The 27,395-nt window shown below is 42.0% G+C and overlaps 2 protein-coding genes across 2 annotated transcripts; both read left to right on the top strand.

Annotated features, from left to right (window-relative positions):
- Window positions 1-16,532, top strand: LOC124041569. Its single transcript, XM_046359298.1, has 9 exons — window positions 1-127; window positions 921-1,123; window positions 1,329-1,433; window positions 1,668-1,763; window positions 12,805-12,915; window positions 13,350-13,473; window positions 13,638-14,598; window positions 15,358-15,428; window positions 15,829-16,532. Exons 1-9 carry the CDS (start codon window positions 103-105, stop codon window positions 16,518-16,520), a joined length of 2,388 nt encoding a protein of 795 aa, XP_046215254.1. The 5' UTR covers window positions 1-102; the 3' UTR covers window positions 16,521-16,532.
- Window positions 16,532-27,395, top strand: LOC124041568 (zinc finger protein 236-like). Its single transcript, XM_046359297.1, has 4 exons — window positions 16,532-18,174; window positions 19,129-19,271; window positions 19,983-20,053; window positions 24,090-27,395. Exons 1-4 carry the CDS (start codon window positions 17,137-17,139, stop codon window positions 26,621-26,623), a joined length of 3,786 nt encoding a protein of 1,261 aa, XP_046215253.1. The 5' UTR covers window positions 16,532-17,136; the 3' UTR covers window positions 26,624-27,395.

Below are 27,395 nucleotides of genomic sequence, written 5' to 3'. Positions count from 1 at the left end.
GTCGTACTATGCACCGTGTGATGCTGTAAACAAGATTTTCACGGACAGATCTGTGAAGAGATCCACTGTTTTTGGTGTAGCTAATGTTTACGAAAGCACAAAATGCAAACGCTCCGGGAGGAACAGGGTAAATTATTAATATATTGCAATTAACTGTATGGGTGACATGTTCCAGTCTGCATTGCTGCTTCAATTTCAAGCTAGCTAGCTAGCTAGCCAACCACCATCTTTGCCAGTATTCTCGCGGAAATGTGCTATAACAAAGATGGTTTATTTAGTGGCATATACGGAGATAAATTCAATATTTAATCAGAGAATTGGTAAAACATTTGGTTAGGGTCAAGGTTAAGGGTTTGTTAAGGTAAGGGTCAGTTATAGATGTTGGCCAGTCGTTTTGCACGTCAGAACTATAGCCCTTCCCCACTTCTTCAGCCTGAAGCTGAAGCTGGGCCCTGGCTTGAGCCTTGGAACGTGTTTAATTAAACCATAACCAATTTAATAAAATACCCATAACCAGATATAAAAGCATGCATTAGTATAAGAACTCAAGAATGCGTCATTAGAAATGTTGTGCAGCTCAGACAGTAATGTTTTTTTAGTGTAATGTGTGTAGTTATATACTGTAATTTCCTCCATAGAATTAGGAATTCTAATAATTTAATAGGTTCTCTATGGCTTCCTCGTTGATCAAGGTTCAATTTTATTCCAAAAAGGTGTTCCCTCCCACTGTTACTCGTTATATATCTGACATGGAGGGAGGGTACTGTTGTTTACACCTGCCTGTATCTAGAAGAGCTGGAAAGGGGTGTGAACAAGTGCAGAAAGGGTTGGGGCATTATATACAGTACTGTCCAAGTTATAGTAGCTAGCTTGCTCTTTCATTCAAGTTATGTTTGAATGCACATCATCTTCTCTTCTAGGTCCCCCTCTTCCTCTGTCGTCTCTGCGTCTTTTTGTTCCGCCACTGCGGCTGGTGTGTGCAGCTCTGTGGCAGGTGATCGAGCGGAGAGACATCATGGACTATGGGCTGCTGGAGGAGTTTGCCACCACCGTGTTGGAAATAGTCCCGGAGCTAATGAGTTACAGAGAGAGGGTCCAGCTCCTCCTGGGACTAAGAGCACGGGTGAGTGGGGGTGACAAGAGGGAAAGATGTAGAATTTACCGCTAGGCACAGATCTAGGATCAGTGTACCGTCAAATCTGAAGCTTTATTGAAGGAAACGCAAGATTTACCTTCGATAAGTATCTAGGGGAAACCTCAATCTACTTCAACATTAAACTCAACGATCACATGTTGCCATGAATACTCAATTCTCATTTTATTGACAGCTGGTCCTAGAGTTATGTCGCTGTGATGATGAGTTGTGTCGCCCTGACACCGTTCAGCCACACCTGAACAGGATGAGGAGCTGTGTCTCCAATCATAAGGGAGAGGTGAGGACTACTCAGAGAAGGAATTGTGATTCAAATGCTCAGTTGATTGGAGTGTGGTCCTTGTAATATGGATCACCGTGCTTATAATGTGGGTTTTATCCCCACATTCGCCTCAAAATACTAAGTATAAAGTATGTAAGGCTGTAAGTATATTTGCTAAATGACATTATGGATAAACATTGTAAAGGATTAACCTATGTTGCTATATTTATCCACTGTGCATTCTTGCTGCAGGTTTCAGATCCAAATGTGGAAGCATCAGAGGCGAGCTTCAGGAAGTTGATTGAAACCCTAATGGAGGAGCCAAAGGAGAGGGAACTCTTCTTCCAGGTCAGTGGCTGTGTCTGTGTAAAAGTTAATCTGAGCATGCACAAATAAAGTTAATTTCCAAATGAAACCATGTCATAATTATCCTTGAAGTCAATATGTTGGAGTTCAGGCTTTATTTGATATACTTTTCAGTAGGAAATTCCATGAATTCTGACCATTACACAGTAGTCTCAAAAAATACTTTTCAGACAATCATATTTCATGGCTTTTAGACAGGGCTCACTGAGCTTGTGTTTTCCACACACAGCTGTCTCCCAGTATTAGTTACAAAAGATGAGATGTTAATGAAACAATCCAAACCAAGTTGATTTTGTTTGCATGTTCTACAGTCTTGTAAAGATAGGGGGTGAATGGGACAGGAAATGTTACATTCATGACGTTTTTAGGTTGCACCTTTCGTCGGATCTTGAAACTTTCTCAGTATAGCTGACCTTCATCAAGGTTTTATATGGTCTATAATTGACAGTGTTGTAGTACTTGAGTCCCGATTTTCAGGACTTGTGACTCGACCATTAGTGACTTATATTTGCACTTGAACTGAATAGGCTACTATGATAAGCAGAATATTAGCAGCACTGGGTGTGCAGAGCAGCGAGGGTTCTGTTCTCTAGCAGTGGGAAGGGTGCGGAACACATCAGCTGGTGAGCTGCACTGAAGCAAGCAATGACTGGGGCAGGCAGGCTCCGCTCCGCCTCCGATCATATGCTTCACATCACACAAGCGACTCTTGCTTCCCCATAATCACCAGTCAACTATTTGATTTTGCCTGTGTGGCTACCCAGTATGCATGGGGTCTATTGTTGCCCCATAGTGACAAAGGACTTGTTTTGATAGCTACGTTGCTCTACGTGGCTACATTAGCATCAACTAAGGGTAGCTACCATGAGAGTTTTGATTTCTGTTAAAGGGTAGGTAGCATAAACTTAACATATGGATTTGCATTAGTATGCGCATCAAAAGTCCCAATGCAATTTGATACAAATCAGCTTAAGGTTGCTAGCCAAGTAGCCTGCTAACATTCGCCCTACCAACCTGCTAACGTTAGCACTGCGTGAGTCAGCCAGTTGCAATCAACACCTAGCTTACACCGTCATTAAAGTAAACCAAAGTTTGCGAAATGTAATTTTTTAATGTCTAAAGGCACTGCACCTAAGTGGTAGAGGCGTCACTACAGACCCTGGTTCGATCCCGGGCTGTATCACAACAGACCGCAATCGGGGGTCCCATAGGGCGGCGCACAATTGGCCCAGCGTCGTCCGGGTTAGGGGAGGGCAGGCGTCATTGTAAAATAAGGATTTGTTCTTAACTGACTTGCCTAGTTAAATAAATAAAATCTATCCAAGTTATCAAATAATGTTACCAGTATATGCAGTTATCTTATCCAGCAAGCCAGCCAGCTGAAGTTTACTTTAGCCTGCTAGCTAGCCTAACTAGCCTAGCTAGCCAACCACCACGGTCGACATAGCTAAGTAGTAAGCCAGAGAACAACTAGTCTAGCACAGGCAGGGACCCACAGAACACAACAACAAAAAAGCCAGCAGATAAAAAGTAGAGAGAGGAGACTTATCAATTGACGACTTAGTTAAATAAGAGCCAAGGAGAGGCCTTCAGAGGGAGAGTTGGCTACCAAAGTCAAATAAGAGCCAAGGAGAGGCCTTCAGAGGGAGAGTTGGCTACCAAAGTCAAATAAGAGCCAAGGAGAGGCCTTCAGAGGGAGAGTTAGCTAATCCAATAGCGATATAGTGATGTAAATCCACATTGAATTGATCTGGTTTATCTCCATCAATGCTGACACTAGCGATGTAGAGAGGTTGCAGGCTTCACATTCACGCTCTGCACAGTTCCTGGTTTCAGTCAGTCTCATTCCGAATCCTGCCTTCCACTTGTTGTACTAAGCAATCAAAGTCCTCTGCGGTGAAATGAGGAACGGCATGCAGTAGACGTGCTCACTGTTTCCATTCTCCAATTCGCTTGCTTGAACCAAACAAACCGGTCCCACTTCAAAGCTAGCTTTTCATTTTAGGCCACAAATGAGTAACCCAGTCTTTGTTGGTATAACAGTGCTAGTACTAGTATTACAGTACTAGCTACAAATGACTGAAAGCTATTAGAAGTCTCGCTCGACTACCACTACCAAACGCACAGGGGATTTTTTTTTCTTTTTTCGTTGATGTACATAGCTCACCAGCGCCAACACTTGGTTTGGAATGTAATTACATGCTAGCATGGCTAGTAACTGACGTTAGCCAGCTGGAACTAGCTAAGTAGCACTGGTTCTCCATATGATGTTGAGAAATAGTGCATTGTGGGCCACGTCTGGCCACTTTACCATAAAGGCCTGATTGGTGGTATGCTGCATAGATGGTTGTCCTTCTGGAAGGTTCTCCCATCTCCACAGAGGAACTCTGGAGCTCTGTCAGAGTGAGCATCAGGTTCTTGGTCATCTCCCTCAAGCATGATCAATGGAAACAGGATGCACCTGAGCTTAATATCGAGTCTCATAGCAAAGGGTCTGGATAATTATTTCAATAAGGTATTTTTTATTTTATTTTCTAAAAACCTGTTTTTGGTTTGTTATTATTGGGTATTGTGTGTGGATTGAGGTATTTTTTAAAAAAAATGTAATCAATTTTAGAATAATGTAATTATTTTGGGGGGGGGAAGTCGAGGGGTCTGAATTTTTTATGAAGGCACTGTAAAAACGGATAAGATTATGAATACGAGTATGACAAGTTCGGCACACCCCTAGTAAAAGCTCATGCTACCTACCCTTTAACGTTACAGTGAGGGAAGTAACTAGCTAGCTATGAAACCGGTACACAGTGTACTTTGTCCCCGCCCCGGAAGTAGCTAGTTATTTTCCAGTTGTTGACAAAACAGTTTTCTATAACAGCCAAATAGCTACCTTTAGTCGTTTGTCACCATGGATGGACCTTGTGTGAATTTGGTAGTATGATCATGGGATACCCAATTCACACAGGGTCCATTGTTAACAAGGACATAATGTTAACAGAAGTCCAATCTCTTGTGGTAGCTACTCATAGTTGACACTAACGTAGCCACGTAGAGCCTGACATGCCAGAAGGTATGTGGACAACTGCTCGTCGAATATCTCATTGCAAAATCATGGGCATTAATATGAAGTAGGTCCCCCCTTTTGCTACTATAACAGCTTCCACTCTTCCGGGAAGGCTTTCCACTTGATGTTGGAACATTGCTGCAGGGATTTGCTTCCACTCAGCAACAAAAGGTCAGACACTGATGTTGGACGTTTAGGCCTTGCTCGCAGTCGGTATTCCAATTCCTCCCAAAGTTGTTTTTTGGGGTTGAGGTCAGGGCTCTGTGCAGGCGAGTCCAGTTCTTCCACACCGATCTCAACAAACCATATCTGTTTGGACCTCGTTTTGTGCACAGGGGCATTGTTGTGCTGAAACAGGAAAGGGCCTTCCCCAAACTGTTGCCACAAAGTTGGAAGCACAGAATCGTCTAGAATGTCATTGTATGCTGTAACATTAAGATTTCCCTTCACTGGAACTAAGAAGCCTTGCCTGAATCAGGAAAACAGCCCCAGACCATTATTCAATTTCCGCCAAGCTTTACAGTTGGCACTATGCATTGGGGCAGGTAGCATTCTCCTGGAATCCACCAAACCCAGATTCATCCATCTGACTGCCAGATGGTGAAGCATGATTCATCACTCCAATGCCAGCCGACGCTTGGCATTGGACATGGTGATCTTTGGCTTGTGTGCGGCTTCTCGGCCATGGAAACCCATTTTTATGATGCACTTGATGAATAGGTAAGTGCTGATGTTGCATCCAGAGGCAGTTTGGAACTCGGTAGTGAGTGTTGCAACTGAGGACAGACTATTTTTACGCGCAACACGCTTCAGCAATCGGCGGTCCTGTTCTTTGAGCTTGTGTGGCTTACTACTTTGCAGCTGAGCTGTTGTTACTCCTAGACGTTTCCACTTCACAATAACAGCACTTACAGTTGACTGGGGCAGCTCTAGCAGGGCAAAACTTTTGACCAACTGATTCGTTGGAAAGGTATCCTATAACGGTGCCACATTGAAAGTCACTGAGTGCTTTAGTAAAGCCATTCTACAGCCAATGTTTGTCTATGGAGATTGCACGGTCCTGTGCTCGATTATATACGTCTGTCAGCAATAGGTGTGGCTGAAATAGCCAAATCCACTAATACTTATGTATATATAGTGTAGCTATCAAAACAACGTCATTCGTCACAATGAGGCTGATGTAATGGACCCAGTGCTTATTGGGTAGCCACACCTGGTTAAGAAACACAAACGGCTTTACGAAATTGAAAACGATAGTATTGAGTTTAATTGTAAAACAACAGTCTAGCTATTTCTTTCTCTCTCTCCTAGAGAAAAAAAACTATTTCAATTTGTCGCTCTGCTCTCTCAATTCCCCCCCTGCATCCCATAGCCAGGTTTCTTCTGACAAGTCTCCCTTTAGTTTTCACTCTGCAATAAACAAAAAAACATCCACAAATGTCAGTGGGCGATTACAAACATGTAGCTGAGAAGCTGTTACAACTATTGCAAATAATAATCTCATCAATCTGACAGGCGCAATAGCCAATTCCGTATGGAGACCATTTATCCCTTCAAAATATCCTTATTGATTTGACACAACTATTCAACATGGTTAAAATAAAATGTGTGTGAACCTGAATGGCTTAATTAGTTTCAGAGGCTATTGCATATTGCAGGCAATTATGACCATTGGGCAGGGAGGAAAATCTTTGCGTTACTCCAATGCTCACATGAAAATCTTCCCGCCAGTAGTTGTTGCTGGGCAGATTTATTCTACCAAATCCGAGCCAAATCTAAAGAACCTTGAATAATTTGTTTTGCTTTGAAATGTTTGTCCAGCAGCTGTTGCAAAGTGGGTGGCGCAATGTCAAATATGTAACAGAAAACGAGAAGAGAAGCTTGTAAACTCAGACCTACTGACCTGAGCACTTGGACTCGGAGTCGAGGTTTAGTGACTCGACTACAAGACTTAGTTTTTTTTCTCTTTTCCTTGTCAGTATCTTTTATGATATCCGTAACATGTGGATATTGCTGTATCATATCTTAGCTTCAGAAGCTTGTGCATAAAATCAGCATTAACATTCTACTTTTTAAAGTTAATCTCACCTTTTTTAATTTTTATTTTATTTTAATTTTACCTTTATTTAACCAGGCAAGTCAGTTAAGAACACATTCTTATTTTCAATGACGGTCTGGGAACAGTGGGTTAACTGCCTGTTCAGGGGCAGAACGACAGATTTGTACCTTGTCAGCTCAGGGGTTTGAACTCACAACCTTCCGGTTACTAGTCCAATGCTCTAACCACTAGGCTACGCTGCCGCCCCTTAAGGAACTTAAGTGGCCTTCCATGGCTCCCCTTTATCACTGTGGTATAAAAATGAGGTAACAGGTAAAAGTCCCTTTGTCATCCATCACCATTGGAAAAGGCAAAGAACTCACAAACAAAGAGGGTGTTGACCTTCATAAATCAGGCATTGGGTTCACTTACCACTATTAGGGCAACAATTAAAGGGATAGTGACATTGGTTTACCTTGTCCATAGTCTACTTACAGGGTAAATAGCATGATCATTACACAGGTGCACCTTGTGCTGGCGACACAAGGCAACTCTAAAATGTGCAGTTTTGTCACAACACAATGCTACAGATGTTTCATGTTTTGAGGGAGCATGTAATTGGCATACTGATTGCATGAATGTCCACCAGAGCTGTTGCCAGATCATTTTGTTAATTTCTCTACCATAAGCCACTTCCAATGTCATTTTAGAGAATTTGGCAGTACGTTCAACCGGCCTTACAACCGCAGACCACATATAACCACGCCATTCCAGGAACTCCACATCCGACTTCTTCACCTGCGGGATCGTCTGAGACCAGCCACCCAGAAAGCTTATTAGACTGGGTTTGCACATCCGAAGAATTTCTGCCCAAACTATCAGATACAAACTCAGGGAAACTAATCTGTGTGCTCTATATATATTTTTGTTTAATATAATTTGACCACATTTGGTACGATAGTAATCCATATAAAGTACAATAAATTGTCAAATTAGAGGGACATGTGAAACCATTGTTGAAATACTATAAAAGACTGAGATAATGGGGAATCGAATGGGAGATGGCTGATCTCGCTCTGTTGGAAAATGTGTCACATGCTGCATTTCGCAGAGAGTGTGTTTTTAGGCGGGTGGGACTTTTTATGTTGCAGGAATTACAGATTTCATTTCCCAAAGCCAATATTATTGGATTTATGCCCAGATTTAATACCTACTTTAGAAAGGCAAACAAATAAAACGCATGCCATTCCGGTGCACATCCAAGTGCTATCCACTCTCTGGTTTTTGGCAACAGCATTTTTCAACTGGAGCTTGCCATTGGTTTGGCATCTCACCATCCTACATGAGCTGATTCATGCCAGCTGTTTTGGATGTAATCATCAGCAAGGGTTACAGTTGCATCCCATTTCCAGACACCGTCGCACAAAAGGTTGAAGTCAAGAGGGGTTTGTTTTCCATCAACGGTTCCTCATACGATCAGAGCAATAGATGATACCCACAATAAAAGCACCATCCCAAAACGGGTTCAACTATGAACACAAAGGTTTTCCGTGCAATGAATGTCATATGTGATGCCCAAAAGGACGCTGCTGAATGTGGTGGCCAGGTGGAACACAAGACTCGCTCATTCTGCAGAACAGCAATGATGGCCTTCACTTACAGGGGGGAGCTGTTGAGGACGCATGGCTTATTGGTGAGTGTTGCCTACTCATTTGAAGTATATGTGACATTGCTAAAGCAACTTGATTTGTCCTAATGGTTCTCTCTCTTTGTAGGAGACCGAGGTTATCTGTTAAAACCCTGGCTGATGACAATGGTGGGAAATGAACTTTTTGGTCCACCAGCCACTGTGGCAGGTATATGAAAACAAATCCACCAGCCACTGTGGCAGGTATATGAAAACATATCCACCAGCCACTGTGGCAGGTATATGAAAACAAAATCCACCAGCCACTGTGGCAGGTATATGAAAACAAAATCCACCAGCCACTCAGATTTTTTTTATCAGACAAAATGTTTTTCCCATAATTACACCAAAGAAAATCACAAAAACATGGATGAGCACACTTTCGAATGTTTCAAAGGCAATACATGTACTAGTAAGACGTAATGGGGTATTGCTTCATTTCATTTTTATGACTTTAACCAATGTATGTTTAAAATAAATCATTTAGGTCCAATGATAAAAACAAGAACATCAAGAACGTCTACAACTGAACATCAAGAATCAACAAAGTGCCTGCCCTGCCGCAAAATGCTGAGTGAAATGACTTATTTATTATCATAGCTCAGGGCTCTACGCTGACATTTTTCACAAGTACATGATGTGCTCCCAAGTAGAAATCTAAGACTAAAAGTTAATGAATAGAAGATTTTGGTAGTGATCCATTCTCAGTCAAGCACAATCATTAGATGAGACAAAAATGTTTCAGCTGGCCTTTCAAGGAACAGGCTGCTACTGTGGTAACTTTGGTAACTTGATTTAAAAACAAATCTCAAGACTGTGAGATGTCTTTCCAGCCCCAGACTGTTGCAGCAAATGATCATTGAAAAACAACCTGGCATGTGAACAAAACAATGCAACTGGCCAAGAAACAAGAGCCAAAGCCACTTTAGTAGCCTTTAGTAGCCTTTAGTAGCCTTCTACATGTGGGCTTTGGATAAAACTAATACAACTCTGTGTGACCACGTGGCGTGTGAAATATACTTTCTAACCGCCAAAGACAAAATCTACCCTCATTTGGCGGTGTTAATTTCCTACCCCACTAATGATGGCGGCCCATGCACTTACAAGGTCCATGGCGGAGCACACAATTGGCATGCTCAAGGGCCTGTGCTTGTCTTCTGTGGGGGGGCGCATTGCAATATTTTTCATTTTTCATTTGACCTAGGCAAGTCGGTTAAGAACAAATTCTTATTGTCGATGACGGCCTAGGAACAGCGGGTTAACTGCCTTGTTCAGGGGCAGAACGACATATTTTTTTACCTTGTCAGCTCGGGGATTCGTTCTTACAACCTTTCGGTTACTAGTCCAACGCTCATACCACTAGGTTACCTGCCACCCCGATATTGACCAGAAAAGGCTTTGCCATATTGTAATGGCTTGTAGTGTGCTCCAAAATATGTCCATCAAGCCTGGCCTCCCTCTACAGCAGGTGGACCGAACTGATGACCCTATGCATAAATTACATTTTGTATTTTAGATGATTTATAAAAAATCCAATGAACATTGGATTTGCACATGTGACCAGTTGCTTTAGTGAATCATTTATGTTATTTAATGCCTGACTCAATTGATTGTTTATTTAGAGGATGGAGTTATTGATGTCGTCTTGTTTTTTCAGGACCGTGCCAGCCGGCACCGTTGGTTCCCGACTTGATGTGGCACTGTCACCAGTTAACTCCCCCCGGGTGGCACGGGGACTGGATCTCTGCGAGTCACTCTCTGCAATAGACGTGCTTTTATGTTTATCAATGACATTGTCGTGTTATTGCTTGATTCATTTTGTTCCGAATCATTAGCCTACAATTATTTGTTTTAAACACAGGACAACGGAAAAAAACAGATATTGTTTTCAATATCGTGATCAATAAATATGAATTGAATGAAATTGATATGCTGTGTCCTTACCTTCAACCTGAACTTGCGATGGCCCCCAGTAGTATCCCTTACAGTAGTGGTTCTAACCAGGGGTACTAGGGGCCCTGGGGGTACTTGATCAATCCATTGGGGGGGTACTAGAGAAGATTCATAAGACCATAGGCTTACTGGTAAAATGCACATTAGGGGGTGTTGGGAACCACTGCCGTATCTCGTATGATGCAGGCAATTCTGAGTTCTAGAGGAGAGAGGCTAATCTCACTCAAATAAAATGTTATTTTTCACATGCGCCGAACACAACAGGCGTAGTAGACCTTACAGTGAAATGCTTACTTTCAAGCCCTTATCCAACAATGCAGTTTTAAGAAAAATACCTACAAATGTTTTGAAATAAAAGTAACAAATCATTAAAGAGCAGCAGTAAAATAACACTAGTGAGGCTATATACAGGGGGTACCGGTACAGAGTCAATGTGCGGGGCTAGAGGTCAGTCTAGGTAATTGAGGTAATATGTGCATGTTGGTAGAGTTATTAAAATGACTATGCATAGATGATAATAACAGAGAGTAGCAGCAATGCAAATAGTCTGGGTAGCCATTTGATTAGATGTTCAGGAGTCTTATGGCTTGGGGGTAGAAGCTGTTTAGAAGCCTCTTGGACCGAGACGTGGCACTCCGTTACAGCTTGCCGTGCGGTAGCAGAGAGAACAGTCTATGACTTGCGTGTCTGAAGTCTTTGAACATTTTCGGTCCTTCCTCTGACACCGCCTGGTATAGAGGTCCTGGATGGCAGGAAGCTTGGCCCCAGTGATGTACTGGACCTAAGGCACTACTCGTGCCTATTAGTGCCTTTTTGGCATTTAACTTAAGATCAAACCACTTGACATTTTCTCCACTGCTGACCGGCATTCTGAAGAGGCAGCATTCACTGCAATTCCTACTTTCTCCCACACTATGTTTCTACTTTTCCTGGGCAAGCCACAACTGAGCGAGCCAAGTTGTGGCTAGCAGCTTTTATTACAGTCTTGGATCAACAGAAATATTTTATTTTTGTGGTTGAGCCATTGTATTTCATGGTACGGGGTTGTATGTTCATAACGGGCTTTAAAAAGGGATGATTTTCATCATATAATGGTTAACTATGGGAGTTTCAAAATGCAAATGGCAAAGGCTGTGCACAAGCACTGGGGCTGAAAACAATGGTAATCTACCACCTGTGTGTGTGTGTGTGTGTGTGTATGACGCTCCTAGGATTGTTTGATAAATCACTATGCATACGAATATTCTAAATTCCTTCCGTATGTATTGTTTTAGAATAGCTACAACGTAATATTGATAAATGAGTCCCCTGGAGTTTGCTAAACGGCATTGGCACTGGGAATGAAACTGCTGCGAACTTCACATTCTACCTGGTCACCTCAATCAAAACGTCCTATATTCGGGGCGGATAAAACCATGAATGTGATCAACAGTCAATTGCATAATCCTCACGATTCCTGTAATAAAACGGTCTGCCCTGCCTCTGTATCTTCCTGTTTCGCTGGAGCCAGCTGCTGTAATGAGTGAGTTCTGTAATGTCCCCCCCCCCCCCCCGTGAGTGTATAACATTTCAAAATGCAATTAGGTATAACTTTTGTATTTCCCAACGATCATATTATTGAGCTCAAAGCACACAATGTTTACCGTCAAGATATCTGATATGGCTTTGAAATCCAAAGCGTGCAAAATGAAGCGTCGGCCCTCGCGAGTGAACTAGGGAGGCCTCATTGCTGACAGAAACCTCGGTCAGGGGTTCAAAAGATGTAGTATATTTTAACACACCAGGATGTCATACTCATTGCGGCTTTTCGTCTTAGTAGAATTCGCTGCACACGATCGAGGAAGATAATCAAGATAAGGTGATGCGCTGTATCAAAATTAACCGACAGCAGGAATCGACTCAATCGAACATTAGGTGAGGTCTTCTCCGTATGAATACGCCTGGTACGTTGATATTTGTTGCTTACTGCATTCGTTTTTACGTAACAGTAGGTTCTAATTAGTAATGTAGTATGATTAGTACACAGTGTATTGTTTTAGTAAGTAGTAGGCGAGACAGATTTTGGACACGGCCAGTGTCAAAATATGCTGGGGGAAAAGTGAAATGATTGCATTTCATTGCTTCCGATTCCAATCTGGTGCCAGTGAGCCATTCATTTCAATGGAACCCCCCCCCCCCCCATGAATAGCAACCCAATAACCATATTTCTAGGCTTGTGTTAATAAAGACATACATTGATGTACGTATGTACTTTTGACTGTCATCTGCTTGTCCTGTATTTTAGAATGTTTTTCCAGAGGAGTTTGGCCCCAAGTATGACTCAACACTGCAGATGCTTGTGTGGGAGTTCCTGTCCAGACTGGACAAAGTGCTTCCTCCTCCAAACATTAAACAGGTATTATTGTGTACTGTACATCATTTGAGGTATGCATTACGGATGTTTGAGTACTCAAGTACTTACTTCCATGTCAGCGTGAAAGTGGGATGAATGCAACAAGTTTATGGTATGCTATCGGTTGCTACAATTTCTGGTTGTTCTGGTACAACTGAAAACGAAATGTAGCATTTTCACTGCACTTGACACATATCCCACAAATAACGAACACGTCTTGGAGTTTGAAATGTTGTCCGTGGTTTTAATGTCGACTGCTACTTAATAGAATTTGTACACTGATTGTTAGCAATACAAACCTTGAATACAAACCTTGAATAAAGTGCTTGCGCACTATACCCAGTATGCATGCGGATCTCAAGTAATTATTTGGCCCAAAGTGCCTTTGATTCCCGTCAAGACCTTGAAACGCCATTTTTACTTTCTCCACCTCTTAGACTGCATCGTGGCTCAACCTGGCCCCTGCTCTCTTAGAGGAGTGTGTGCAGTCGGTGGCTCACCCTGAGCCATTACAGGCTCTCCTCCATCACCATAAAAATGGAAAACAGTTAGACACCAATGGTAGGTGGGGTACAGGATTTGGAAATAATTGACTTGCCTGTTTTGCCTGAATTTCTATATTTATGGGTAGAACTGAGGAAATGCAGGAAATGAAGAAAAAAAAGTTATCATTGAAGTCAATAGTTATTCCTGATGTTTACTCGTGATGCTCTCCTTGTTTCTAGCTCTAAGGTCCACTGGTGGTGACTACATCCTCTCTTCACTGTCTTCCCCTACCTCTGTGAAGGAAGAAAGTGCCTCTTACCAAGCTGGCCCAGAGAGACAGTCCTATCCCACCATGCAGGGATATCAAAGCCCTTTCCCATGTGATGAACCAGAGATGAGCTGGGACTGCAGAATGGCAGATCGTAGGGTCTGGACTGTAAAGCCACCAGCTGGTTCTGCTTCTGTGGAGGTCGAGGTCGAGACTAGAGACGACGCCACTGATATAATGGTTAAACGCAAGACAATCTTCAAGGAGTCGATCAAAGAGACTAGGAGAGAAGAAGCTGTTCTCTGCCCTCAGACACGCAGCGGGCTGAAAACCAGCCGCTTGGCAGCTGCCTGTCTGCGCCGTCAGCCTGTACTGCGTTTGAACAGGCTTGACATGAACAATATGCCGTTCCCCAAGTCCTTGCTAACACTGATTCTAAGGAGGGGGAGACTGCAGGCTGAGACGACGAGACGCCCAGGACCGAAAAGAAGAGGCAGGAAGAAAAAACGGAGACGAGGACGTGGTGTTGCAAACGAGCAGATTGAAACAGACACACTGGACGTAAGCGACACGCCGCTACCCAAGTCATCACTAACACTGACCCTAAAGAGAGGGATAGTGCAGGCTGAGGCGACGAGTTCCCAGGTACCGAAAAAGAGAGGCAGAAAGAAAGGACAGAAAATGGGACCTGGTATCACAAGGTTAAAGATCGAAAAGGTTGGAGTACATACGCTTGACATTAGCGATATGTCATTGCCCAAGACCTCGCTAAAGCTGATCATAAGGAGAGGGAAGCTGCAGGCCGAGGCAACGGACAGAAAAGATGGACAGAAAAGAAGAGGCAGAAAGAAAAAATGGAGGAGAGGAAGTGGTGTCAGAAATGAGAAGACTGGAGCAAAGGGTGTGAAAAGAGAGCGGTCACCTGAGACTGAGTGAGTGTTCAGCTGTGTAACAGACGTATTCAAATCCAGGCCTCGAGGTCTGCAGTGCTGCTGGTTTTACTTTCTCCCAGGTAGTAAATGGACTTATGAATATAATTGATTGATCAGAGAATACAGTCACCTAGTGTACAGAGAGGACTGAATCGGTCCCTGATTCGAGGGGTCTTAGGGGAAGGATGAAAGCCAACAGTGGTGCAGACCTCAACCCAGATTTGAAGGCCCCTACAGTATTGGCTACCCAGCAAACTAAATTGGTTCAATGAAAGTTCCCAGAATATTTGTTAGGTTGCCACAAATGTTCTCATAATACAAAAATTGTCCAGTTGTACTGATGATTATACAATGTTTGTATAAAATATTCGCCTGCTGTTGCAAGAACGTTCCCCCAGAACGTTGCTCTTATATTTTGCTGCCTCACTATGTTCTTAAAAACATTACTGGTACATGTTGTCATTACATAACCTGGAGATCGTTTGGGGAATGTTCTGTGGTGGTTGTTACAGATGTTGTGCACAACATTTTTGTAAATGTTAGAACATTCCATGGGTATTTCATTTAATACGTTTTCTGAACAACAGCAAAAAACCTATGAAAAACATTAATTTCAATGTTTTTGGAATGTTAACCTAATGTTATTTATAAACCCTAGCTTTATGTTCTGGGAATGTTCTCAGTTTGCTGGGTAGGACCTTGGCAATGAACTCGACGATTGAAAATCATAACTGACTTTAATATTTGGACTCTTCTCAGGGAAGATGCCGAACCATCAGATAATGAACTTTGGACCACTGTCAATAAAGGGGCCACTGTCGATGAGTCTGGTAAGAGAAGTTCCTTAGTGAGTGTAGAGCAATGAACATCAAGCTCCTTAGAGAGACAAAACTCCTGAATAAAGAAGAAGAAACTAGAAATGACAGGCTTAAAGATGCAAAGAAAGTGGTTACTAGACCTAAATGTCCATGATATTCTGCTGTGAGAGTAGCTAAGTGCTTATCATTCCATTGCGAGTTCAGTAAACACTTTCTCTGCATCTATAAGCCTGCAGTACCTTGTTCTTTATTTTTAGGAAAGTTCTGTATCCCTTCACTTTATTGAGCTTTGTTCAACTGTGGTCTATTCTATTTTTTTATCAAGCACCAGATCTGTCTTGTGCTCTTTTACTTTGATTGAGTTCATGTCAATATGGAGATGTCTTGCTCACTTCTCTCTTTTCAACACTAGGTGGAGTCCGTCCTTCTCCTCATTGTCCATCATCTCATAAGAGGGAGGAGGAATTGCAACAGCCCATACAGAACTTTCACTCAGAGGAGCACAGTGGTCATATGGCCAAAGGGCAGAACAGAGAGGAACGCTCAGAGAGTGTACCTCAGGACTCTCTAACTCCTGAGCCATCCAACAGCTCTCACAAAAGAAGCTTTCGCTCAGAGGAGCACAGAGGACATATGGCAGAAGGGCAGAACAGAAAAGAACGCTCAGAGAGTGTACCTCAGGACTCTCTAACTCCTGAGCCATCCAACAGCTCTCACAAAAGAAGCTTTCGCTCAGAGGAGCACAGAGGACATATGGCAGAAGGGCAGAACAGAAAAGAACGCTCAGAGAGTGAACCTCAGGACTCTCTAACTCCTGAGCCATCCAACAGCTCTCACAAGAGAAGCCAACGCGTCAAAGCATGCTCTTTCTGTGGCAAGACTTTCACTGACACACTGGGCTTGACAAGACACATGCGATCTCACATTGAGCAGATGCCACATCAATGCACCCAGTGTGGGATAGATTTTGAATTCAGTGAGGACTTAGAGGAACACCAGAAGCATGGCTGTGAGATGAACAAAAAGGATAATAGTGAGGAAAATGGTGATGACTATTGTGGGAGAACTGTACAGCAAAAACCTGATCTGAAAAAAAAAACCTGATCTAAAAAGAGGCAAAAAACCTGATCTGAAAGGAGACAAAAAACCTGATCTGAAAGGAGACAAAAAACCTGATCTGAAAGGAGACAAAAAACCTGATCTGAAAGGAGACAAAAAACCTGATCTGAAAGGAGACAAAAAACCTGATCTGAAAGGAGACAAAAAACCTGATCTGAAAGGAGACAAAAAACCTGATCTGAAAGGAGACAAAAAACCTGATCTGAAAGGAGACAAAAAACCTGATCTGAAAGGGGACAAAAAAACTGATCTGGAAGGGGACAAAAAACCTGATCTGGAAGGGGACAAAAAACCTGATCTGAAAGGAGACAAAAAACCTGATCTGAAAGGGGACAAAAAACCTGATCTGGAAGGGGACAAAAAACCTGATCTGGAAGGAGACAAAAAACCTGATCTGAAAGGAGACAAAAAACCTGATCTGGAAGGAGACAAAAAACCTGATCTGAAAGGGGACAAAAAAGCTGATCTGGAAGGAGACAAAAAACCTGATCTGGAAGGGGACAAAAAACCTGATCTGGAAGGGGACAAAAAACCTGATCTGAAAGGAGACACGCAAGACTGTTCCATAAAGTGCCATGTGTGCGGGAAAATAACTACTCGTATGCTGGGTTTGCGAAGGCACCTTCTAATTCACTTCAACAATGGAGCATACAAGTGCTCTGCATGTCCAAAGACTTTTATATCAAATGCTGATTTGAGATCGCACCTGAGATCAAAAAGATCTTGCAGGGAGAAATGTTCTGATGAAGTCATTACTACTGGGTTCCACCTCAAATCTGTCCCTGGTGAGTACAAGTGTCCTTACTGTGGGGACACTTTCCAGCTCCCAGATGATCTGAGAGGACACACAAAAGACTGTTCCAGAAAGTGCCATGTGTGTGGGAAAACTACTGCTCGAATGCTGGATATGCGAAGGCACATGTTAAAGCACAACAACAATGGCCCATACAAGTGCCCGGTGTGTCCAAGGACTTTTATATCCCATACTGATTTGAAGATGCACCTAAAAACAAAAAAACTTTGTCGGGAGAAATGTTCTGATGTAATGATGAATGAATTACTCTCTTCAGCAGATGGTAAATGTAGGGAAAATGTCAATGAAACAGGAGTCATGACAAGGTGCCAACAACCAAGCTCTAACAACACAGTCAGGCCTTTGAAGAGCATTGAAGAGTTCTTTGAAGAATTCTCTCATGACTTGCAGCAGTCCGATAACAGCATAAGTAGTGAAGTGAACCTGAATAGCCTGAATAGCCTCGACGAAGACTACAGTGACGAGATCAGTCAATACCAACCCATGAAGGATGTCGACCTGAATTGCCTCCACGAAGACTCCATCATGACCACTGAAGACTACAGTGACGAGATCAGTCAATACCCACCCGTTAAGGACATTGACTTGAATACCCTCCATGAAGACTACAGTCAGGCTGAGATCAGTCAGTACCCACCCGTTAAGGACGTTGACCCAGTGGAGGACAGAAGGTCTGTGGATGATTCAGGGGGAAATGAGATGGCCAATGACAAAGAACCAAACTCAACCGAATGCTTAACAGAGGAGCAGGTGTCCCACACTGAGGCATGCCCTCTCCAGGATTCTCAATCAGAGACGAGCGGAGAAGTGAAGAACGAGATACAGGTGATACCGGTATCAACAATAGATACGACAATATTAAAGGCACTGCAATTTGAGGTTTTAAGAAAATGATGGACGGCAACAACTTCCTACCACTTTCCCTATATTTCATTGTATTGTATGGCCATAGCTCTCCTAAACCTGGGGATGTATTCACAAAGTGTCTCAGAGTAGAAGGGATCTAGAATAAGTTTTTCCTTTCAGATCAGAATAACTAAGAGGAGCTGATCCTAGATCAGCATTCCGACTCTGAGAAGCATTAGGAATATGGGCCCAGATTGGAAGGCAAAATGGAGCACCAACATGTTGCTGTCACCGAGTGAGTTCCATCTCATCCTCTCTCTGTACACAACCCTTGGCACCGAAGTCAACCGTGCTGACAGACGGAGCTTGTTACTCAATGAGAAATAGTTGCCGTGACATCTCGGCGCGGGTGACATCACCCCATGACGGCTACCAATTCCAGCCTGCTAGTTCCACACCCACTACACTCACTCCCTATTAGTCTGCTACAGCCGATTTTGTAATCTTGAGTCACGGCACCATTGTAACAGAGTGAGTTTTGTCCCCACCTGGGGGGTCAAACTCTGCGTTGCCTTTGGACTGGGCTGAAATGACATTACTTTTTGTTGTTTGTTTTGTGTTTTTACTTCATGTAAAAATGTGACAACTATATCTTTCCCCTTTCTCTCCCTCGCTATCATTAAGTGTCCAACTTTTATAACACTTTTATAACACGTTAATATCATGTGATGTCACTGTATACTGTAAGTTACTTTGGATAAGTGTCTACGCCGTCTAGTATTATCTATCTAGTATTATCGACATGTTTATCCGCCTTGTTTTGAAGTTTTACATAGGTGTGATACATTTAAATTCATTAAAGAAAACATATGAAAAGGCATGGCTTTGAGTCAGACTGTGCATTTTTATGACTATCATATATATTGTATACAGAGAGGGAAACTGCAGGCTGAGGCAACGGGTTCCCAAGGACAGAAAGGAAGAGGCAGAAAGAGGAAACAGAGAAGAGGACGTGGTGTCAGAAATGAGAAGACCGAGGCAAAGGGTGTGAAAAGAGAGCACTCACCTGAGACTGAGTGAGTGTCAGCTGTGGAACAGACGTATTCAAAATCAGGCCTCAAGGTCTGCAAGTGCTGCTGGTTTTCTTTTCTCCCAGGTAGTAAATTGACTTATTAATATAATTGATTGACCAGAGAATACAGTCACCTAGTGTACAGAGAGGACTGAATCGGTCACTGATTCGAGGGGTATTAGGGGAAGGATGAAAAACAGATTTGAATGTCGCTACACAGTGGTGGCTACGCTGCAGGAAGTGAAATCGAAAGCAAGCTATAATATATTGAGGGATAATTCACTTAAACATTTTTTATTTGTTTTTCTCTACCAAGCTCAATTATTTAACGTCATTGGCAGATCATTTTGCTTATTTTAACTTTAACAAAGGCTTAATACAAGATATGGTCCTGTGTGGCTCAGTTGGGTAGAGCATGGTGCTTGTGGGGACCCGTACGAAAAAGGAACAAATCTGAACAAGTATGCACTCACAACTGTACGTCTCGCTGGATAAGAGCGTCTGCTAAAATGTCAATGTTATTAAGGTAAAAAATATTGAAATTACTTCTATTATGCCTTTTTTTGGTTAACATAAGCCAAATTATTGGCCAATGACGTTATATAATTTAGCTTATCACTCAATATAAGATATTATTGCTTGCTTAGATTTCACTTTTTGCAGTGAACTTACCCATTGAAAATCATACCTGACTTTCATTTTGGTCTGTCCTCAGGGAAGATGCTGAACCATCAGATAAAGAACTTTGGACCTCTGTCAATGAAAGGACCACTGTCAATGATTCTGGTAAGGAGTGTTCCTTAGTGTTTAGAACACTGAACGTCGAACTCCTCATGCAGAACTTCTGAAATAAAGAACAAACTGTAAATGACAGCATTAAAGATGCGGAGAAAATGGTGCCTATACCTAAACGTCCATGCTATTCATGCCTAGTGCTTATCATACCCATGCGAGTTCAGTAAACACTTTCGCTGCATCTACAGGGAGCTCCAAAAGTATTGGGACAGTGACACAGTTTTTGTATTTTTTTGTTGTCTCTGTACTCCAGCACTTTGGATTTGAAATGGTACAGTGGTACCACTATGAGGTTAAAGTGTAGAGTGTCCGCTTTAATTGTAATTTTAAAAAAAATCAATCTATATCGATTGAACAATATAGAAATTACAACCTTTTTTTGTACATAGTGCCCCATTTTAGGGGACCAAAAGTATCGGGACAGATTCACTTATGTGTATTAAAGTAGTACAAAGTGAAGTATTTGGTCCCATATTCATAGCACGCAATGACTACATCAAGCTTGTGACTACAAATCTGTTGGATACATTTGCTGTTTGTTTCAGTTGTGTTTCAGATTATTTTGTGCCCAATAGAAATTAATGGTAAATAATGTATTGGGTCATTTTGAAGTCACCTTTATTGTAAATAATGATAGAATATGTTTCTAAAAACGTCTGCATTAATGTGGATGTTCCAATGATTACGGATAATCCTGAATGAAGTGAGAAAGTGACAGAAGCACAAATATAATACCCCAAAGACATGCTAGCCTCTCACCATTACAATAACAGGGGTGGTTAGCATTTTATATCATACCCCCAAGACATGCTAACCTCTCACCATTACAATAACAGGGAGGTTAGCATTTTATATCATACCCCTAAGACATGCTAGCCTCTCACCATTACAATAACAGGGAGGTTAGCATTTCATATCATACCCCCAAGACATGCTAACCTCTCACCATTACAATAACAGGGGAGGTTAGCATTTTATATCATACCCCAAAGACATGCTAGCCTCTCACCATTACAATAACAGGGGAGGTTAGCATTTCATATCATACCCCCAAGACATGCTAACCTCTCACCATTACAATAACAGGGGAGGTTAGCATTTTATATCATACCCCAAAGACATGCTAGCCTCTCACCATTTCAATAACAGGGGAGGTTAGCATTTTATATCATACCCCCAAGACATGCTAACCTCTCACCATTACAATAACAGGGGAGGTTAGCATGTTATATCATACCCCAAAGACATGCTAACCTCTCACCATTACATATTATATCATACCCCATATCATACCCCAAGACATGCTAACCTCTCACCATTACAATAACAGGGGAGGTTAGCATGTTATATCATACCCCAAAGACATGCTAACCTCTCACCATTACAATAACAGGGGAGGTTCGTCTTTTGGGGGGGGTATGAAATTTTTGCGTCTGTAACTTTCTCACTCATCATTATTCAAGATTCATTCAAGATTATCCGTAATCATGGCAGCTAGGCTTGGGCGGTATACCATATATAGCGTTTACCGTGGTATTTGGAAATAGCTACCGTTTCTTTTAATACCGATGATACTTTTCTTGAATACATTTTCAGATTTGCAGACACTTTTTAAGTCCATACCTGCAGGTCAACTCGTTCTATACGTTAGCAGATTGCGTTCTTCATTTCCCAGGTCACATTATTTTACAATACGTTAGCAGATTGCGTTCTTCATTTCCCAGGTCACATTATTTTACATTATGAAGCTTATCATAATTCCCCATGAACAGATGAGACAGTTACGTGTTTGTTTGTAAATAGCACAACGGGAGAAAGCGGGAGCTGGTGAGTCCAGCTGTGTATTGACGGGTCGCTTTTCATCTTGAAAGTCAACAGAGTGATCAGGCACGTTCAACTATAGTTTTCCTTCACAGAAAATATATTAGTGCAACACATTTGGCAGAAAATAGCTTCATTTTCATCGGATGACAACAGAAGTGCAATGCTATTTTGTTTGCAGCCGCACAAGTAAATGAACTTACAATGAAAAAACATTTTTTGCAAAAACGATGCATGGCCGTCATATTTCTAATGTTTATCACAGAAAGAATGTAGCCAGCTACAGCTATTTCCTCAAGTTAATCTCGCATTTTACCAGAGAAAAATAGCTACACATCAGTCAGAGTTTGCAACGGAAGCAAAAAAAATGGACTGAAACTACAATAACAAGCATTTTAGATCTGATTTACAAAACACAGCAAGATATTTCTTATGCATTCTTTTTTTCCTGGGTGAAATATTTAGAATTCTGCATCAACGTGACCCCTAAGTTTAACTTGCTAGTTATCAAAGTAAGTTACTGAATTAAGGGGGAATCATATTGTGTAAGATTTCTGCCGTGTTTGAGAAGTCAAAGCTCTTTGTACAGTTGCCACTGCGATCTTTTGATTTCCTTGCATTTTTTCTCCTCTCCATTCTTGGCCAGTCTGCTCCTCCCCCATCTTCACCAAGCAGAGCAGGCAGGCCTATTGCCCGAGAGACTCCAGACTCCATACAGACACAGTGTGTACACATGCTGCTTCAGAGACAGTTCTTCCTTCAGACAAGCATGTTCATTTGCGCAATGTCTCTTTTTTGCTCTCATCATATGTAGCTAGCAGCCTCTATGGACATTCGCTATTACTTGTGCTAATTTTGTTAGCATATTAAGTCTTTTTAGCATGCTTTGGCGCCCCCTTGTGTACTAAACTGGTGGGGGTAGGTTGACCTCAGGTCTCCCCACTGGAAGCCTGCGGTAGGGGGAGCGGGGGGGAATCTATCAAATAGTGCACCTCTAACTTTGTACAGTACTAATGCAATTAGTTGTGCAATTTAGTTTGTGTGTTTCTTGTTTGAAGTGCAATAGTGTAAATATCAGGTTCTCTTCTTTATAAGGTGTTATTCCATTTGTGTATTTGTGTGGTATAGGATTTGTGCAATTGAGTTTTATTTGTGTGTTTTTTGTTAGGGTAATGGGGTAATAATTCAATTATTGTTTTATTTGTATTTATATACTACAGTTTGCTTCTATTTGTCTTTGTTACTTCTTTTTGATATTTGAGTCTTATTTTTTAAATATATTTTTATATATTTATATCGTTTTAAATGATTTATTATTTATTTGTTTTGTAATAAAAAGGACAGTTAGTGCAGAATGGTGCTTTATGTTGTTGTTGGGGGGGCTGACGGGGGGGGGGCTCGCCCAGGGAGCCATACAAGCTAGAACCACCACTGGGCATGACGATGTGGACATCTGGATACTGCCCCAACCCTAGTAGCATCCACATTAATGTAGACGTGTTCAGAAACATATTCCATTGTTATTTGCAATAAAATAGACTCCAAAATGACACAATAAATTATTTACCATTCATTTCAATTGGGCACGAAATAATCTGAAACACTTCCCAAAACAAACAGCAAATGCATGTATAAACTCAATGCGTGTTATGAACATGGGACCAAATGCTTAACCTTTTAATACTTTAATACACATATAAGTGAATTTGTCCAAATTCTTTTGGTCCCTTAAAATAGGAATATGTACAAAAAGTGCTGTAATTTCTAAACTGTTCAACCGATATGGATGAAAATACCCTCAAATTAAAGCGGGCCGTCTGCACTTTCACCTCATAGTCATTGTATCATTTCTTATCCAAAATGCTGGAGTACAGAACCAAAACAACAACAAAATTGTCACTGTCCCAATACTTTGAGCTCACTGATGTTTTTTTGAGGAATTTTCTGCATCGCTTCACTTTATACTATTCGTACCTGCATTGAGATGTGTTCTATTCTATTGTTATGAAGCACCGGATCCGTCTTGTTTTCTGACTGAGTTCATGTCAATTTTTAGACGTTTTTCTTACTTCTTGATGTTTATTTGAGGAAAGTTCAGTATCCCTTTACTGTATTAAGCTTCAAGAACTAAGCTGTTCTCTTTGACTTCATTTGAGTTCATGCCAATATGGAGATGTCTTGCTCACTTCTCTCTTTTCAACACTAGGTGGAGTCCGTCCTTCTCCTCATTGTCCATCATCTCATAAGAGGGAGGAGGAATTGCAACAGCCCATACAGAACTTTCTCTCAGAGGAGCACAGTGGTCATATGTCCAAAGGGCAGAACAGAGAGGAACGGTCAGAGAGTGTACCTCAGGACTCTCTAACTCCTGAGCCATCCAACAGCTCTCACAAAAGAAGCTTTCGCTCAGAGGAGCACAGAGGACATATGGCAGAAGGGCAGAACAGAAAAGAACGCTCAGAGAGTGAACCTCAGGACTCTCTAACTCCTGAGCCATCCAACAGCTCTCACAAGAGAAGCCAACGCGTCAAAGCATGCTCTTTCTGTGGCAAGACTTTCACTGACACACTGGGCTTGACAAGACACATGCGATCTCACATTGAGCAGATGCCACATCAATGCACCCAGTGTGGGCAAGACTTTGAATTCAGTGAGGACTTAGAGGAACACCAGAAGCATGGCTGTGAGATGAACAAAAAGGATAATAGTGAGGAAAATGGTGATGACTATTGTGGGAGAACTGTACAGCAAAAACCTGATCTGAAAAAAAAACCTGATCTAAAAAGAGGCAAAAAACCTGATCTGAAAGGAGACAAAAAACCTGATCTGAAAGGAGACAAAAAACCTGATCTGAAAGGAGACAAAAAACCTGATCTGAAAGGAGACAAAAAACCTGATCTGAAAGGAGACAAAAAACCTGATCTGAAAGGAGACAAAAAACCTGATCTGAAAGGGGACAAAAAACATGATCTGGAAGGGGACAAAAAACCTGATCTGAAAGGAGACAAAAAAACTGATTTGAAAGGAGACAAAAAAACTGATTTGAAAGGAGACAAAAAACCTGATTTGAAAGGAGACAAAAAAACTGATTTGAAAGGAGACAAAAAACCTGATCTGAAAGGAGACAAAAAACCTGATCTGGAAGGGGACAAAAAATCTGATCTGGAAGGAGACAAAAAACCTGATGTGAAAGGAGACAAAAAACCTGATCTGAAAGGGGACAAAAAAACTGATCTGGAAGGGGACAAAAAAACTGATCTGGAAGGGGACAAAAAACCTTATCTGGAAGGGGACAAAAAACCTGATCTGAAAGGAGACACGCAAGACTGCTCCATAAAGTGCCATGTGTGCGGGAAAATAACTACTCGTATGCTGGGTTTGCGAAGGCACCTTCTAATTCACTTCAACAATGGAGCATACAAGTGCTCTGCATGTCCAAAGACTTTTATATCAAATGCTGATTTGAGATCGCACCTGAGATCAAAAAGATCTTGCAGGGAGAAATGTTCTGATGAAGTCATTACTACTGGGCTCCACCTCAAATCTGTCCCTGGTGAGTACAAGTGTCCTTACTGTGGGGACACTTTCCAGCTCCCAGATGATCTGAGAGGACACACAAAAGACTGTTCCAGAAAGTGCCATGTGTGTGGGAAAACTACTGCTCGAATGCTGGATATGCGAAGGCACATGTTAAAACACAACAACAATGGCCCCATCAAGTGCCCGGTGTGTCCGAGGACGTTTATATTCCATACTGATTTGAAGACGCACCTGAAAATAAAAATACTTTGTAGGCAGAAATGTTCTGATGTCATGGAGAAGGAGTTACTGTCTTCCGTAGATGGTAGATCTAGTCGTTTTTTTCATGAAACAGGTGTCATGAGAAGGTGCCAACAACCAAGCTCGAGCAACACAGGTGGGCCTTCAACGATCGGGACTGTGTTGGGCTTGAAGAGCTTAGAAGAGTTCTTTGAAGGGCTCTCTCATGACTCCGACATCAGCATGAGCAGCGAGGTTAACCTGAATAGCCTCCACGAAGACTACAGTCAGGAGGTCAGTCAATACCAACCCATAAAGGAGATTGATCAATCCAACCCGGGTGAATACAAGTGTTCTCACTGTGGGGACACTTTCCAGTTCCCACATGATCTGAAAGGACACACAAAAGACTGTTCCAGAAAGTGCCATGTTTGTGGGAAAACAACTTCGAAGACATGTGACATGCGAAGACACATGTTAAAACACTACGATGGCCCCATCAAGTGCCCGGTGTGTCCGAAGAGTTTTATGTTCCACACTGATTTGAAGAAGCACCTGAAAACGAAAAGACTTTGTAGGGAGAAATGTTCTGATGTGATGGTAAAGGAACTACTGTCAACAGTCGATGGTAGATGTAGGAAAAACGTCAGTGAAACAGGAGTCATGGCAAGGTGCCAACAATCAGCCAGTTTGAAGAGCTATGAAGAGTTCTTTGAAGAGTTCCCTCGTGACTCCGATAAGAGCATGAGTAGTGGTGTGAACCTCTATAGCCTCCACGAAGACTACAGTGATGAGATCAGTCAATACCAACCCATGAAGGATGTTGACCCGAATAGCCTCCGCGAAGACTACTGTGATGAGATCAGTCAATGCCAACACATTAAGGACATTGACGCAGATGAGGACGATAAGTCTTTGGAAGATTCAGGGGGGAATGAGATGCCCAATTGTCACACCCTGGACGAGAGGGGCTGTGACTAAACTCAGTCAGTATCATAGGGTGGTGTCGTCTGATCTATGTTTACACTAAGAATAGGGAGCTCTGAAGCACAGTTCTACCATTAGACAACACCGGTTCTTTTAGTTTGGGTTTAAGTAGAAGAACATGGAAGAGTGGTCAATCTCAGTTTCCGTGAACCACATTAGCATAAGCTTTTGTTCGGCACAAGATGGAGGATAATCCATAAAACAAGTAACACCATCACATAACAAAAACAGGTTTCAGTTCAGGTGGAAGTAAAGCATTGCAACAAGGTAATACTTAGTAAAACCAAAGCTTCCCGAAGGAGCTCTGCCAAAGCTTCAACACAAACACAGCTTCCTCGCACCTGCACCTGCACCTCCCCCAAGGCGGCCACACCCCAAACAGAAAGGGTTATAATGGGGCGGGGAAACACAGGGCGACAATCGCATCTTTCATTTAATCACGGAGTTAACAAATACTAAATTAGGAGCACCTGGGCTAAAGCATGCACAGTATAGGGCATTCGTCACACCTGTGACACAATGACAAAGAACCAAACTCGACCAAAGGCTTAACAGGGAAACACTGACCCAAGCCCTCTCCAGGATTCAATCTGAGAGAAGAATGAGATACAGATACCAACCTGGTCTCAGTATTTCGTATTATTCTTTACGTAAATTTCAATACACCCCATTTAGTATGATATGTTACATTTCGAATGGTATTTACAGTTGAAGTCGGGAGTTTACATACACTTAGGTTGGAGTCATTAAAACTAGTTTTTCAACC

Source organism: Oncorhynchus gorbuscha, linkage group LG08, assembly GCF_021184085.1.
Source record: "Oncorhynchus gorbuscha isolate QuinsamMale2020 ecotype Even-year linkage group LG08, OgorEven_v1.0, whole genome shotgun sequence".
NCBI classification, from domain to species: Eukaryota; Metazoa; Chordata; class Actinopteri; order Salmoniformes; family Salmonidae; genus Oncorhynchus; species Oncorhynchus gorbuscha.
The sequence above is the reverse complement of the archived record's forward strand: the minus strand, read 5'-3'. Positions and strand labels throughout refer to the sequence as shown.